At 39.3% G+C, this 17422-nt stretch overlaps 1 protein-coding gene across 1 annotated transcript in view; it reads left to right on the top strand.

Moving 5' to 3' along the window:
* The window catches only part of LOC124606956 (pre-rRNA 2'-O-ribose RNA methyltransferase FTSJ3), a 117254-nt gene that overhangs the window by 68444 nt on the left and 31388 nt on the right, over positions 1–17422 (top strand). The window contains exon 9 of the mRNA XM_047139093.1: positions 5135–5277. Coding sequence (XP_046995049.1) covers positions 5135–5277 — 143 coding nt within the window. The remainder of the gene's footprint in view (positions 1–5134; positions 5278–17422) is intronic.

The following is a 17422-nucleotide window of genomic DNA, read 5'->3' as shown; positions in this document are numbered from 1 at the left end:
ACACTCTGCCTTTAACATATCCCCCAAGAAGAAATTCGTGGCAGTAGTGTCAAGCAATCAAGGTGCCCATGGGTTTGGACTACCTTTCCCAGTCAATCTTTGTGGGAACTCTTCACTCAGCGTATTGTGTACTTTCACATGCTAGTGTGGAGGTGCTCCTTACTGCTGGAAGAGCAGATGTGGGTGTCAGTTTCTTATCTGAGGGAACACAAAATTAACCAGTTTAACTAACTAGATGAGTGACCATTGATATTTCTGTCTGCAAAGGGGAAAAAAACAATAATTTCATCCTCCATTGACACATAACAGATGTTGACCTTCAGGCTATCTTTCTACTTCAAGGCCCCATGAGGATGTTCACTTCCCCAAATTCGCACACTGTGTCTGCTGATCTTTCCACAGAGGTGAAAAGTTGCCTCATTGGGAAAATCTAGTCTTAGCCAGAAGTTATTGCCATGTCTGTGTGCTGAAGTATGTCTTTAGCATATCTTGCTTATTAGATTTATTGGCAGGTTTCACCTCGTGTAACAGTTGTACTTTGTATTTATGCATAAAGCTTTAGGCTCTTGTGTAGCACGTAGTGGAGAGTTGATTTGGGAACAGCAAACTTACATGATACCATACAAATGGATTTCTTAGGACTTCTTGCAGATGTATCTGAAATGTGATAAACCTTGTCCTTTGATGTTCTTTATGGTCCACCACCACAGCCCGTAGCAACAGAATCCTGTCTCAAGAAAGAATGCTTTCCATGCCTTGATTCTCTTGTCATTGGTAGCACTCTGCATGTACACATTGTTGAACTGCAGTACTGAACCCTACTTCTGCATACCAACACCTGATTTTTGTTTTTCAGCATTAAATGCCATTTTCATTGAATTTTTTTCAGTTTCCTTGTGTTTTCAGCTCATGAAAAAATAAATAAAAATGAACTGTATATAACATTATAAATAATAAAATTTCACAGCCATCTTCTAACACCTAACAAAATTGTCTGGGTTGTTTATTATGTTCAATATAAAAGTTTCAAATTAGGCTGTTTCATCTTGGATACTCTGTATTTGTGGGTACGATTAGGGTGTTTCATCTCGGATACTCTGTATTTGTGGGTAGGATTATGGTGTTTCATCTCATATACTCTGTATTTGTGGGTATGTGTATGCTGATGAAAGGAAAGGATGTGCTAGCAGTTAACATTTTCCTGATTATAACATACTGCCAGTTCACGAATATGTTACAGGATACCTAAAGGCAATGGACACTGCGTACCACATAGTTCATAATGAGAGATATGATTAACAGTGTATTCTTTAGGCTGGCCCTGTTACTTAAAAGCATCTGTCCAAATGCATAAAGGCACTGAAATGTTCTAAAGATAGGTAGAAGATAATGCTTTGAATATCTGATTTAAGTCAGTATGACCCACAGGATAATAATCCCTGCATTTCGTAAGCAAATGTTGCCCAATCTGCTATGATAAGGGTAAGCCTGTGCAATAGGCTTGTCCTGAATTTCTATAGAGCTTTCCTCATACCAGGTAGGGATACACGCCCCCTGGCCCCCCTTCGCATATACCATTTCAAAATGTGACTTACACAGGAGAAGCCGTAACTGGTCAAAAATTCTGTGATGCTGAGTCCTCTCCTGTGAGGTTTAGCCACATCTAATTAGACGTATCTCGTCTGTAGCAGACAATTCTTTCCCATCTTTGTGTCTGCATACTATAGTGTTTGACACAAAAGCAATACCATTTTTATTTATCAGTATATAATGTCAGTTTAGTAAATGCTGTGACTGTTTGCATAACTGGTTGGTCAGAATGTTTTACTGATAAGTCCTATATTTAATCCCCAATCCTGTCAAGAATTTTTCTGTTGTGGCAGAACAGGATATGGAGCCATTCAGCTTTCTGAGGACAATGGATAAGCTACCTAAACGACTAGTAGTGTCTCCGATTTCAAAAGCTAACATTAAAGACCAAGAGAGTAGTGTGCTAACCACTTGTGTCCCTTCCTAAAGCAAGACCTTAGGCATAGAATGAAGCAGCAGTTTGCCGCAATGAAAAGCTCCATAGGTGGTCTGATAGCAGAGTTTCATGATACTTTTTACCATAAATACATTTAATGACAATGACAAGGCATCATCAGTCTCACAAAACGGTTTTTTTCCCCTCCCCCCCTTATTTATTTTAAATATGAGGTACTTTTCTATACATTCAGCAATTTCTCACTGAGACCAGTAAAAAGATATTTGCATTGTCATACCTTTATTTGAAATAACAAAGTAAAGACATGCTAACACTGGAGAGGGCAGAAGAAGAGAGAAAAGGAGAAAATACCTAATGCAGTATGAGGAAACATTTTGAAAAAGAGTTGAGTGTGAAAATCGCATGCTTTAGTGATGGGTGTGGAGATGATTTTCTGGGGGTGGAGTTTTGTAGCATTTCAACCAGAACCTTCCACAGGAAATTCATATAGGTAATTGAACTAATTGCCTTCTGTTTCCATCAGAAATTTTTGATACATATGTATGCAAAAATCTTCAGAACTTTTCCTGTTTTTATGTGCCTCAGAGTATTAGAAATGCAGAGAACTAGAAAATTTTTGAAAACCTATTGCCACCTATTGAAAGCAACATGAATATTGTTACTTTTGGTGTGGAAATCAGGAAAAATAAAATAAGAATAATGAGACAAGAAAAAATATTTTATTTACCTTAAATTAGTCATTACTCTTAATAATCATTTCTGCGCAGAAAGAAAAATGTTTTGGTTCCCTCCATTTTTAAACAATTTCTATACTTTTTAACATCATTTTGACATAAAACTGCAGTTATTGTGTACCTGCCAATTTCTGTGTCATAACAATGTTCACCCTGCAGGTTTTCTGTGTATCTTACTCAAGCTGAGCATGCAAATGTTGAGATGCTATCTATTTCATCATGTAAAAGTTTCTCAGTATTAGCAATTTTAAATGTATTGTTCTTTTCTACAGTACTTATTTTCACCAAAGCCCATACCAGCACAGTTGGGTTGCGATGACAATGGTATGGTGGCAAGATGTATGGTGTCCATGCTGCTTTGCAATTTTATCTATCGCATAAATTCTGTATGCAGGCTTGTGGGCATTGACAAGAACCAGTAATTCCGGTCTGGTATGTGACAAACTAGGAGGTATTCTGTTAGATGACAACCACCAGTAATGTCTACCTTTTTGCAATATCTATGTTGTTGTTTTGATGTTCAGCGTTTCTGATGGGCTGTATTAATAAGATTGTCCAGGCAAGGGGGACGTAGCGGTTAGCACACTGGACTTGCATTCAGAAGAACAATGGTTAAAACCCGTGTCTGGCAATCCTGATTTAGGTTTTCTGTGGTTTCCCTAAATCACTTCAACCAAATGTTGGGATGTTCCTTTGAAGGGTATGGCCACTTCCTTTCCCCTTCCTTCCCTAATCCGATGGGACTGATGAATGTTACATAAATAATACATGAAATTTTATACTGTGATGTTTGTTATTCAGAAAAAGGAACAATGATTGTTAACTACATTTAGAGAGCTTTGTATTATGAATTTCATAAAATATAGAGACTGTTACTGATGGTCAGAAATAAAGTGTGCTGAATGTTAACAGAAAAGGTAAGAGAGAAACAGTATGGAGGATCCTAGAGAACAAAGGGATGGTAGTTGCCAAGGACTAGAGGGAGACTCTGAGCAGGATGGATTGAATTGAACAAGTCCTGTATAACAAGAAGGAATTTGGACTGTAACAAAACATTTATAGAATAGTGCAAAGACGTGGGAAAGTGTAGAAGTACTGTAAGTGTCCCACCCCGGCCTGATGCTGGAAGAAGCAAAATGAAGATGATGATGATGATGACAGACAATAAAGAGAAGATGCTTACACAAGGGAAAATTTCGTATTTTCTCACCATATTACCTTTTGTTTGTGTGAAATTCCAGCATTGTATTGCAAAGAAGATCAGCAACTATGTTCATTCTTGTTATTGCTTTATTTTTCTGTCTCAGTTGCACTGAAAATTTGGGTTAATGTGAATAGATTTGAATGTGTCCATCCATTATCAGACCATTACCTGAGTGGGATGAATGAAGTAATATTTGTACATTTTGAGTTGTTCACAACTGATAAACTTCAGACATTTTGTGTCCTTGATGTAAGTCCAGAAGTATTTCTGTGCCTGAACTCGTGTGTATGTTTAGATAACGAATGATGTTGCTTTTAAACTCTGAAGCTGCCTCTTGAAATACTGTTTGACAGAGCGTGTAGTTATTTTTGATGTGGATGTCTTCACCATTGCAACTGCTCCTGTATTGGAATCTGGAAGCTCTAATTAATTCTCATCTATCTCTACCAAAGTAGTAGAAAGCTCTTCAGCTCAGCACAATTATATTGTGCCTTCAGATATTGTAAGTAAGGTAACAATTCATTTGCTTACATTGATCTGACATTAATCCCGTATAATATTCACGAGTAACAGTTTTGTACTATCTCAACAATAGAATTAGTACCAAATTTTCTGTACTTCTGTGTATTTCATCATTGTATGCACCTAGTTTGGCACTTAAAGCCACAAAGAGCTTGTAAAATTGCCTTGCAGTCTTCATCTTTTGCATTTCTGATTACCAATGTCATTCAGTTAAAGCAGTAATTCTTCTCATGCTGAGAGCTGTCACACTGATGTAAACATACTTGTTAAATGAAAGCTTTTTAAATATACACACATTTAAACTAGGCCTACTCCATAACAGACACTACCACTTCCTTGCTTTGAATGTTAGCAGCACCCACAATTTGATACTGTTGGCATATTGAAGTCTCAAGTGAATCCCAAAATTGAAGGCTTGATGATAGATTTATTAGTTCCAGAGATGAATATTGTTGTTAAATTGTTGTATTAGGATCAGTTCTGACCATTTTGAGCCAGTTTCATTGATAACGTCATTCATTGGACTGCAGTAGCACCATCACTCAATAACTATTAAATATTAATAATCTTATGCTGACCATATACAAATTTTTAAAAATTTTGCATCATAGTTTCATGCTGATTTTTAAGAACTGTAACTGTGTGATATTTTTAAAACCAAATTAATCTTTGTTATGATTTTTGTAGGATTAAGTGGAACAGACATGAGTGATGATGATGAAGACTTATACAAGAAGGATGACAAGGATAAGAATGTACTGATTACTGATTTAGACCACAGGAGCAAAAAACAAAAGCGAACACACAAAGCTCAGTTGTGGTTTGAAAAGGTATAGGAACGATAATATTCTAATTCTGGTGGTTACCTAAGAGATCGTGTTTAATTCCTAGATGACCCAGGCATCAGTTATCCACATATTTTCCATAAACATTTAAATTAGTAGATTAAAAATTCTAACATAAATACACATTCTCAGTATTCTGTGTCACATATTGTTTGTCTTTTATTGATCTGTTACTTATACTTTAAAATAAGAACTACTTTAGAATGGTTATGAATCTTCTTTCAAAAAGAACTAATAAGTTGAATATCCATACGTTTCTCCATGATTTACATGTTTCAAAGAAATTATGATAATGGCTCTTCTCATTAATGATAATATTCTCCATTTAGTGACTCTTCCCCTAGTGTGAAATATTTTGATGGTTATTTCACTTAAATGATTCTTCTGCTGTTGCTAGCGAATTTGTGATAAAACTGAGGATAAATATATCCTGTTGAACAGTAGATCATCTTTAATGTCATTGTCATTTAGTGGGTGTTAAACTGAAATCTTCCTTTACTTTCATGAGCAGTTGAATTGGGGACATCTTCTTAGCACTGCCCCTGATGTCCTGATGATAGCTGTTGTGTCCAATCACCTGACACCCACAACTCTTAGAGATTGTTTGGAGTTGAGTTGAGATGTATGCATCTTGCTCAGTGGCATCCCATGAGAGTGCTCAGTTGGATTGAAGTCAAGCAGTGGGAGGGGCACTGTCTTGCGGAAGAAATAGGTCACCTGTGGGTGGCCAACATAGCTTGGGTGGAAAAATGGATGCAAGTGAAGTTATTTATGACTATTGTTATATCCAAGGAATTTATGCAAAGAAAACTTGAAACCAATAGAACATGTCTTGCTTAGTAATGGACTGAATTAACTGATTTAAAAGAATTTTTTTTTTTTTGGGAACAACACCTACCATGTAAAAAAAGAGAGAAAATTGTATGTTGGTTGCTGTTGCTGTGGGGATGAAGTTATTTACCAACTTTGACTACAACCAGAACTACACTCCATTTCGTATAGTAATCCTTTGAATAATGTTCTGAGCAGCACTAGAATATGGTTGAAAAAAGACTTTTGCACATCCGAGACATTTCTCAGCAGTATCATACTTTATTTTTGTTGTACTCATTAAAACTTGTCTTGCATGGAGAACATTAGGCCAGAATTAAAACAAAGACACAACGTATGTCATTGTCTTTGTGGGCTCTGCAGCAGTTCTATGCAGATGGTGTAGTTGGTATAAATAAAAAACATAGACATTTAACCAAGAAAATCATCTAACAGACTCCAGTGTTCTCTGCAACTGTCACAATAATTTATTTTTCCCCCATCTGGATCAGAGTAAATCACCAAAATAAATAGTTTTGTGTCTTTCAGTATGTCTTTAAAATACGAGTAAATATTATAGCCATATCAATGATTTCATGTTATTGTAACTGACTGGAAATGCCAAAATAATTTCTGCTGTCCCTCTATAGGAAATATTATAAGCAGAAAGCTGCAAATTGTATATTAATGTTGTTAAGATAAAACACTGAAAGAACATTTCATCGTTTGGTAGTGGACTTTGAATTGTGTATAAGGGGCTTCCAAAAAACCAAAAACATATAAATGTCCTTTCAGTCTCGAATCAAGCAAATAAACTAAAATACCAGTTATTTTATCCTGATTTTACAAATAAACCACATTTCCATTTTCAATAATAAAATACTAACAGCCGTTATTTTGGTTTTATTTGTTAGGCAACCAGTTTCGACATTACATTATGTCATCTACAGGCCTGCATATATCAAGTAATCCTCATGTTAGAAATGTTGAAACTGGTTGCCTAACAAATAAAACCAAAATAACGGCTGTTGATATTTTACTATTGGCAATCGACCAGCCGAAGTCCTGCATTCCAGTTACAGGATGGAGTTACATTTATTGAACATTTCCATTTGGTTAGTTATAACTGCCCACGTCATGTTGTGCTGACTCCACTGTAGTTTGAATGGATTTTTAAGTTTGTTTTATATGCCTGACTTCTAATTTCACCACACAAGTCTCCAGGGTTGAGCAGTTATTGCCCGATGACGACACGCAATACAGTTTGTTAAAGTGGAGTTCGCCGTTATTAATTATGTTTTTAGATTTAATTTTATTACTCATACAGAGACTCAATGTTCCTTTGTTTAACAGCGCGTCGTCAAAATAAGTATGAAATGCTAATGTCTTTGCAATACATAATGTTGACTATTGAGTTAAAGTTCGTACCCATTTTGCCATTTTAGAGAAGAGAAACCTTAGGCGCTTCTGCTTCTTTAGTCTCAGTATCAAATGTTCACTAATTTCAATTTAGTTCCTATCTCAGTTCAGTATTTAACACAAATTATATATCAATGTCATTTCAGAGATATTACATCGGTTCCACACTAACGGAATAACACGTAATTGTTATTTAACATCACTTTTATTAATAATACTTTTTCTTATGACATAAATGTTAATGAATAATCACTATCTAGGAGGAAAGAGGGATTGATCCTAATCATGAGACAATAGCTTTTAATGAGCCCGCAGTCATTAATTAAATAAAAAGTCACGTTCAAGGATGATATTCGAACAACTTTTGTTACGTCCGTTTTCACGTATCTGTCAAAACTAATCCTGTCGCCCACAATTCAAATTAACACTGATGTTAACCCCTTTTGTCCGAACATCGAATCGTAACTATTATATGAAAGTTTATTCTAGTCCCTGAATTAATTCCTTTAAGATACGCGCATGACCGAACAGCAGAACGGAACACAAACGACTTGTTTTAACAACCGAATAACACAATGACGTTACATTAAAACAGTGTCTGCCCAATGAACATCTCTTTGACTTTATCTTCTGTACTCTCCTTAATTAAATTATTCCTAATTACAATTTACTCAGCTATTTAACGAAAACGTCCAACAAAAAATAAAATAAATTTATCCCAATGAAAAGATCCGTTATATAGTGTAAAACTGAAACTAGTCAGTGACCTAAAAATGGAAAAAAGTAGTCCAGTCTACAACCTCTTGCAGTAAAGTTTGGTGAATGAAGTTAGAACAGTTGATCGGGCAACAATGGTGACTCACAATGTTGCACCTGCATAGCGGCTGGTGTTGACAACCTGCCCTCACAGTAGTTCAGTTGAGTATCGTATGTGTTCCATGTTGGACCTGTTGAACGAAGTGCTTCTTTAGTGAGTTGGTTCTGAAATGAGAACAGAACAATGAATGAGCAAAGGATCAATTTAAAGTTTTGTTTTAAGCTTGGCAAGACACCGAAAGAAATGCATGCAATGTCGTATGTGTGTATGGGGATCAAGCACTGTCCATGAGGTGTGTGTACAAGGGGTTCGCCTGTTTTCAAGGAGGCCAGGAAAGTGTTTCTGACGATCCCCATAGCAGACGACCAGCAACTGCTGGCAGTAAGAAGAACATTGAGAAAGTGAGGACATTAATCGCAAATGACCATTGAGTAACTGTGCACACGATAGCGGATGAACTGCAGATGATATGTGAATCCATGTGACAAATCCTTATCCAGGAGTTAGGGAAGAGGAAAACGTGTTGTCATCTTGTGCCACAAAACTTGATTGATGATCAGAAGCAGGCACATTTAGAGGCTTCGCAGGATTTTGTCGAAATGGTGGATGCGATACCCAATTTCTTCAACCGTATTGTCACTCAAACCTGGTTTCTCCGGTACAACGCTGAAATGAAATTACAAAGCATGGAATGGTGTTCTTCGACATCACCTCATCGGAAAAAGGCCGGAGCTGAAAAATCAGACATCAAGATGATGCTCATCACCTTTTTTGTTAGTCAAGGCATTATCTACAAGGAGTTTCTACCTGTTGAACACTGCATGAAATGTTGATATTTTGACCCGTTTCATGCAACATCTACACAGTATGCATAACAAGGTTCCTGATTTTTTGCTCACGACAATGCTCACCCATACACAGCCAATATTGTCAAACAGTTCCTGGCAAAAAAGGAGGTGGTACAACTTGAACATCCACCATACTCGCCAGATCTCAATTCTCAGGCTTCTTCCTATTCCCTCGATTCAGACTCGCTTTGAAAGGAAAGAGATTTGACGATATTCCTGACATCCAACGAAATGTGACGCAGCTTTTGAACACTATCCCAAAGGAAGACTTCATGCAAACTTTCCTGGACGTGTATAGCAGCGCTCAGCGGTGCATAGTTATGGGAGGTGACTATTTCGAAAGACTGTAAGGTAACTGTAGTTCACAGTTCATCTATGTTAATGTTACAGGACTATTCACCGAACTTTATTGTCGGAGGTTGTGTTTAAGTAATTACCTGTGACTGTCAAGAACTATTGTAAAATCACATTAATTATATCAGACAAGAACTATATCCCTTCAAGCTAATTTCCAAAGGCAACATAAAACTGAATAAATTGTCCTAGTACTTGCTAATGCAAAGAAAACAAACAAAAAAGTATGAATTATGCAATAACCTGACACCAAGTTACCCAAAAAGGGCTCTCAAAAGAAGTAGTCTTACAAAATGTTGGCACGTAAGTACTATTTTCTATAGAAATTATTAATCACTTTGCATAATTGTTCTCAATGAGTACAATTGCATTACAGTATTAGTAGTCTTTGCCCTTTCTTTGCATACATCATTTTAAAATCTTGCGGCTTTTGTCTATTCAGGTACGCTGCCTGACATCTTGTTCCACTAGTGGTTGGATAGTTCTTCCAAGTGGTACTAGAATGTGCCATCATCAGATTCCCTAATTTCCTCAAGATGTATCATATGAAAATGAACATAAAATACAATGTGTTAGTATTTGTTCTTATCTGCCTCTTCACTACATTTAGAGTTACTATATCTGCTGCAAAATAAGCTGCTATGGCATACATATGTAATATTTTTGGACTCATTCAGCATTCTAATAAAATTAGTTTGATGGGGCAAAAAGGAAATAAAACCACCACAGGAAAGCAAATGAAAAAACCAAGACCAACTTACAAAATGAAATGTAACTGTATAAGCACATGCAAAATCTGGATTAGAACAGCAATATGAATTAGAACAGATTGTTACTAAATATATAGAGAAAGGTTTGATGGCAGACAGGCACATTTAAAAGTAGACATTGGAAAATATCTAGTTTTGGACAAAGTCCTTCATCAGATGAGAGAGACATACACATTCATACACGTGTGGGTGTGCGCACCCACACGTGCACATGAGCGAGTACGCACGTGCGCGTACTCACACACACACACACACACACACACAGTGGCACAGACACTGTCATCTCTGGGCAACATGGTGCCATTGCCATGAGTAGCAATCTCAGTTGGGGTGTGTAGTTGGTGCACACAAGAGGTGGGATCTACACTCTGCAAACCACCGTGAGGTGCAGAACAGAGGGTATGCCCCATAGTACCATTTATTAGGTTTTCTTCCTGTTCCATTCACGTGTGGAGTGTGGCAAGAATGATTGATTAATGCCTCACGAACCCTATGTAAGGGATAAATTGGGGGTTGTACTATATTCATAATCATTTAAAGCTGGTTCTTGAAACTTTGTTTACACTTAGGCTGCCGGCCATGTAAACTGTGCCATTTCTTAGAATACCAGCTTTTTTTGCTAATATTGTCCATTTGTTTTACAGAAAACTAGCCTGCATTTTGTTGTGGTACTAACTTTTTATGAAAGCCGGCATCTTCTTCTTCCAGAAAATGTATATACAGCTCCTTTGATCGTTTTTTTCCCCCCTTATATTTTTAATGATTGTAAGGTTTTACAAAATATACAAAAGTTTTCGGAAATGAAAAAAATGTTTGACTGACATTTTATTCCTCATAATCTGCGGTTTTACATCCATCAACAGAAAACTGGTATCCTGGTCCCCACTAAAAATGTCTATACTTGGCAAACAGTCTATATCAGTCCACTCCTCTGTAGACCCAGTACGATCTCTTGCTGTGCCACCCCTTTGTCTTGGCCTCCTTTCACTGTTGTCAGGACAGATATTTTGTGGTTCTACATCCATAGTAGAATCACTTTCTTCATTCTCTGAACCCAAAAAGAAGAAAATCATTTTTCAGTATTCACAAAATGAAGAAATAACTTAAACAATTGGTTCAACAGTGGTATAATACAAAATCATGATTCGAAATACTTACTTGAAATTTGATGCAATTCTTCTTGGACAAAGTCAGGATCATCATCTGAATTGTCGATGTTGTCATCCCCACTCTCATTATCAACAAATTCTTTCTCCAATTCACGCAAAATTTTGTCGTCTGTAAGAGAACATGAAGCCATGTCCATTTACTTACGTACTCAACGAGCAGACGCCACTTTCTACCTGCGTGGGTTCATACAGCGAATACGATCTATCAGCCATTTGACGAACTAAGTGTACATGATCTGTTGGCTGTTTTGGACACTAAATGTACCAAGTAGGGCAATGAAGGCCAATCGATCTCGTCAATAAACGTGATTTCATATTTAAAAGCAGGAGAAAGCAGATCACGTCAAATGACGTGACCGGCACTCTACATAAATTCCCGCTTCCCGTCAATTGACATGATTGGCACTCAGAGTGTTAATAGACTTTCTCGAGATAGTTTATGTCTATCTTCAAGAGTATTCCACTTCAGTTCCTTCAGTATGTCTTTGACACTCTCCTACAGATGAAACAAACTTGTGGCCATTTGTGCTGCCCTTCTCTGTACACATTCAATGACCCCTGTTAGTCCTCTTTGGTACGGGTCCCACAGACTTGAGCAATGTTCTAGAACCAGTAGCATGAGTGATTTGTAAGCAATCTCCTTTGTTGACTGATTGCATTTCCCCAGTATTCTACCAATAAACTAAAGTCTAGCACTTGCTTCACGCATGACTGAACCTATGTGATCATTCCATTTCTTATCCCTACAAAGTGTTACAGACAGATATTTGTATGAGGTGGCCAATTCCAACAGTGATTTAGTCCTGCCTATCGGAGTTTGCAGAGATGTGGCAGGGATGGAATGGTGTGTGTGTGTGTGTGTGTGTGTGTGTGTGTGTGTGTGTGTGGGAGGAGGGGGGTGTTTGTACAGATAGTGAGTTCGAGGGACAAAAGGCATTTGTGACACTGTTGAGAGAGCAGGGAATGGGATAGAGGCAGGTGAGCAACAAGAATTTGTGCGAGAGCAGTGGGGTTACAGGAATGAAGAATATGTAAGAATAGGTTACAGGGAGAGTTCCTACTTGCATAATTCAGTAAAGCTAGTGTTGGTGGGAAGAATTCAAATGGCATGGTTTGTGAAGCAGTCAGTGAAGTTGAACACATCGTGTTGCTCAGCATGCTCTGCAAGTGGGTAGTCTAGTTGCTTCTTGGGCACAGTTTGACAGCTACCTTTCGTGTCAACATTACTTGTTAATGTGCTGCTTCACAAACCATGCCAATGGGATTCTTTTCACCAATATTGGCTTTTCTTAATCATGCTGATGGGCAATTGTTTGCAACTTATTCTTCATTCCCATAACCACCACAGCCTCAACCTTCGCATGTCCCTGCCTCTGTTCACTTCCCTGCTCTCACTCCTGCATGATACATGCCTCCTTCCCCCACCCCCCCAACCCTACCTTGCTCCCCTCCCCTCCCCTCCCCTCCCCTCAGTTTACTTGCATGGTCCTTTCTCTGCCTCCTGCTCCCCCTCTGCTTCTCTTTTCTCACCCAGCACAGCTCTCCAGATGGTGCATTTAGTAGCCTACCAGCCCACCATCCTACTCCTCCCATGTCTCTGCCCACTCTTACAGGCAGCAGTACAGCATCTTCCACCATTCCTACCCTCCTACTTCTCCCTTTCTCTAGTCCACACTACTTCTCTACAACCACTACCTATCCCAAACGAGATCACACAGCAGTGGCATCACAGTGCCTTAAGACAATAGTGACCGTGTGTGTGTGTTCTGTTTCTTTCTACTGGTCTCTCAACGGATAGTGGACTTTGCCTGAATGCTGATATTTTCCAACAATCTACTTTTAAATGTGCCTGACTGCTACTCAACCCTCTTTTCCTATATGTGGTGAGTAGCAATCTTATTTTAATTCATATTCTAATATGTGCATGATTGTGATAAAAGGTCCACGTTTCATCCCTTGTTAACATCCTCCTACGTGAGAATAGCTCCAACATGTAACTGAAAAATGCCCTGTTGGAAACAGGATTCATCTCATTACATGATTTCAAATGAACTTGTATCCTGCCAACAGTAACCCAGTACACAGGCATGGGTAGCCTTTCACCATGCTTTGAGTATCGAATGGTGGTGTTTCTGTACCCAGGAACCTGTGTGGCATGGTGACAGTTTTTATCCTACAGTGAGGTGATGGTACTAAATGGTACCTATGCTCACTGGTTGTGTTGTTGTTGGCCAGTATTGAATTGATGAGTAATTTTCAGCCATGAGGCCACTCTGACAACTTAACCATCTATGGTAATGAAAGGCAGATCTTATTGTTCTCACTCAGAACACAATAAAAGACACGGTTATTAGAAGCCAACTCTTTGTTAAGTCACGGCATGCAGTACAAGTACAGTATAATTTAGAGAACTTACACAAGACTGCCGACCAGAGCCAGCACATGGCCATATAAAAAGCATTTGCCCACCTGGGGCTGCTTGCTGTCGGCTGCAAGTGATGGATGCTCTGGACAATGGTCGGCGGCCTCTGGTGCGGGCCCAGAGCAGCTGAATGGCATGCTATTCAAATGACCATGTATATTGACAATGCTGTAGTAGTGATGGCAGAGGTGTAATGTGCTGGTTACTGTAGCTCTCCCTCCTTGGCGGAAAGAGCGACCAAATGGCAGCTCCTCTGCAGTGTGCTGATGGTTGTCACATCCATATTGTCTGAAGCAGTTGTCCTGGGTACGAACAGTTCCCAGTTCTTGCGAACAAGGGAATAGGATGGAAGTGGCTAGAGTCTGGACACACATGCCTTCTGTTCGCTCCAGGAGAGCAAGTGGACAACTCCGGCATTCCACAGGCAGGGCTCAGGTCAGCATTGGACCATGCTATGTGTTGGGAAGGTGTGTTGTCCAGAGATAATATAGGAGGTGCCAGCAGGTGGTGGCAGGCATCAGAGTTAGTGTAGATGGCGCCTACATCAGTGTAGGAGATGCCTGCATTGGCGTAGGAGGTGCCTGTGGATGCGTTGATGAAGCCCCACTGCACCTCTACTGCAAAGAAGGCACCACAGGGACATCAAAGAGTCTGAGTTGCATCATATGTGTGAGGCTGGCCCACTGGCAGAACAGCTGGAGACCACATCAGGTGTGTCAGTTGACATGCTACCCATAGCGAACTGCAGCAGCTGTGGATGAGGTGCAAGGGCAGTGGTCTGCAGGGAGGTGTCTGTGCCCACCGAAGGGCACAGCTGATAGCAGTGGTGCACCATAAGGCACTCTTCGGTATGTACCATGAATACATGGCACCCATGCTTGGTATCCAGTGTGGGTGTCATCCAAACCCTCGAGCCCATGTCGATGTCACAGCAGGACAACTGTCTGGCAGCAGGAAGAAATGAGAAGGAATGTGAGGGCCTCGTGTGCTGGATATCCCGTGACATATTTTTGCATTTGCATTTTCAAAATTCATAAGACATTTTGCCTCGCCATTGGATTGTGGCTGAAGGGAGGCACCATGACATGACAGATGTCATCACATGGGTTGAGCCAAAAATTGATGGCCATTGTCCGAAACCACTCTATAAGGTAGGCTTTCAACAGAAAAGAGAATTTTACAGTGCCTTGGGAGTTGCATCTACTGTGATAGACAGACAGACAGTGAACAACATAAGGAAACATGGAAAAGGCATCAACAACAAATAACCAAAAAATGTCTCAGAATGTTCCAGCAAATTCAATATGTATTCTTTTCCATTGTAGCATGGATCCTGGTCAAGGGGAAAAAACATAGCGTGCTGATGCCTGTTGATTTGAACACTTGCAGCAACCATGAGCAGGTGCTCTACCTCACGATCAATACCAGGCAAGAACACATGACAACATGCCAGTTGTTTAGTGCAAGAGGTTCCCCAATGACATTGGTGTAACAGGTTGAGAACTTCCCTATGCAATGTTGCCAGAATTGCAAAACTGGAAGTACCACCTTCTGTCAACAAGAGAATGTCACTGTGTAACAGGGAAAGCAAGGAGTTCACAATGGGTAAATGCTCAGGCCGGTGGATGATCAGGTCACCAATAATGTATGATGCGAACCACTTGTTTTAGCACTGGGTCTGTAGTTGTGCCAGATGACTGGGTCTGCAGTTGTAGCAGATGCTGCCCTGGAGCTGGTAATATGGTAACAAACAGTAGTATGTCTTGCTTTCATCTCAAGTTGAAAACACAACAGTTCTTTGAAATCCAACAAGAGATCGGGCCCCGTTGGTAACTGAGACAATGCTTCCTCTTTGGCCTGCTGTGACATTGGATGGAAATGGATCTCCTAATTGAATAACTTGACGAAAATAAGATCCAACGTTGAAGGCGATGAACACCTTTGTTGAGTTAAGCAGCTGAATAGTGAAACAAGGGAACTAAAGATATGATATGTGGCTATGTCGAATTTTGTACTGATAAGAAATTTTTTTTTAAGGAATAGTGATCGCAAGGGCTTCTGTTTTGACTTGCAAATATGGCTGCTGAGCTGCATTGAGCTCAGCTTGCTCAAAACCATCCGCATGATGATGGGCCAGAAACACTCCCAACTCATACTGGGATGCATCTGTAACAAAGATTAAATATTTACCAGGTTGGAAGGCCACAAGGCAAGGTACAGAGGGTAATTTGTTTTTAAGTTGCCCAAATACATGCTCATAGACTGGTGACTGCTTGAAAGGAACACTTTTATAAAGCAGTTGGTGCAGAATGTGACCCTGATGGCTGAACCTAGAATAAACCTGTGATTTTGTGCTATTTTATCAAGGAACCACCTGTTGTTTCTGCAAACTGGTCATTTGAGGCAAAGCCCTAATAGAGGCAACATGCTGTTCCAGGGTTCAAACACCCTGCCTATAAATTTTATGGCTGAAATACACAATAGAGGTTGAGAAAATTGTGACTTAGTAAGATTACACTTAAGGTCTGCAGTGTGCAAAACAACAAAGAGAACGAAGGTTACATAAGTGTTCTTCCATTGTAGTCCCTGTTACTGTTGTCACCGTGCAGCAATGAACATCTGCTGTAAGTTGCTCCAAAAAGCTTTGAAATATAGCTGGGCACTAGCCACTTCAGTCATTAAGCATTGATATTAACAAAGACCAAAAGGCATTTTCACTACAAGCAGTTGTTTCAATGTGTCCTGTAAGGATACCTGCAGGTAGGTCTCAGCCAAGTCAGTTTTGGAAAAGACCGCTTTTGTAAGTAGTTGTCAGCTTGAGCAAGAGTGTATGTGTCAGTTGTAGACTGCGAATTTATGATAGCTTTAAAGTCTCCACAAATTTGGAGCTGACCCAACAGGTTTTTTTACAGTCACTAGTGGTGAAGTCAGTTGTATGATGCCTAGTGTAGTCAACCAATCCAAATCAGAATTAACGAGCCGTAGGTTTAAGCGTGATATGTACTGTGAAGTTGTTTACACATCCTCATCCCTCGGAAAACAAATTCGCAAATTCAGAATACAATGAATCTAGGTCTTGATAAGGAACCTGATCTGACACAAGAAGCATAGTGTCAATAATAGAAAATTCAGAAGCAACAAAAGCGCCTAACCCAAACAAAGTTTCAGTATGAGGATCATTAGCAATCAAATATATGATAGGATGGACTACAGGTTTGTAAGCCATGGCAGTAGTAAACTGACCAAGAATAGGAATATACGGTTTACTGTAGCTGACCAGGTGTCATTTGACGGGAATCAACATTGGGGAGTCCAACGAATCATATGTTCAAGAGTTGAGGAGCAAAACAGCTGCTCTGGTCCACTTGCAGCGATAAAGTTTGTTCGGCTCTGACACATCAATAAAAAGATGAAATAGGACGAACATCAACACCCATTTGATCTGAGAAAGGCTGAGAACAGCAAACTGATGCTGTGGTCTTTCTTGTGAAACTTGTGGCTTGATGCTCACTGCCTGGAAC

This window comes from Schistocerca americana, chromosome 3, assembly GCF_021461395.2.
Source record: "Schistocerca americana isolate TAMUIC-IGC-003095 chromosome 3, iqSchAmer2.1, whole genome shotgun sequence".
Taxonomy (NCBI): domain Eukaryota; kingdom Metazoa; phylum Arthropoda; class Insecta; order Orthoptera; family Acrididae; genus Schistocerca; species Schistocerca americana.
The sequence above is the reverse complement of the archived record's forward strand: the minus strand, read 5'-3'. Positions and strand labels throughout refer to the sequence as shown.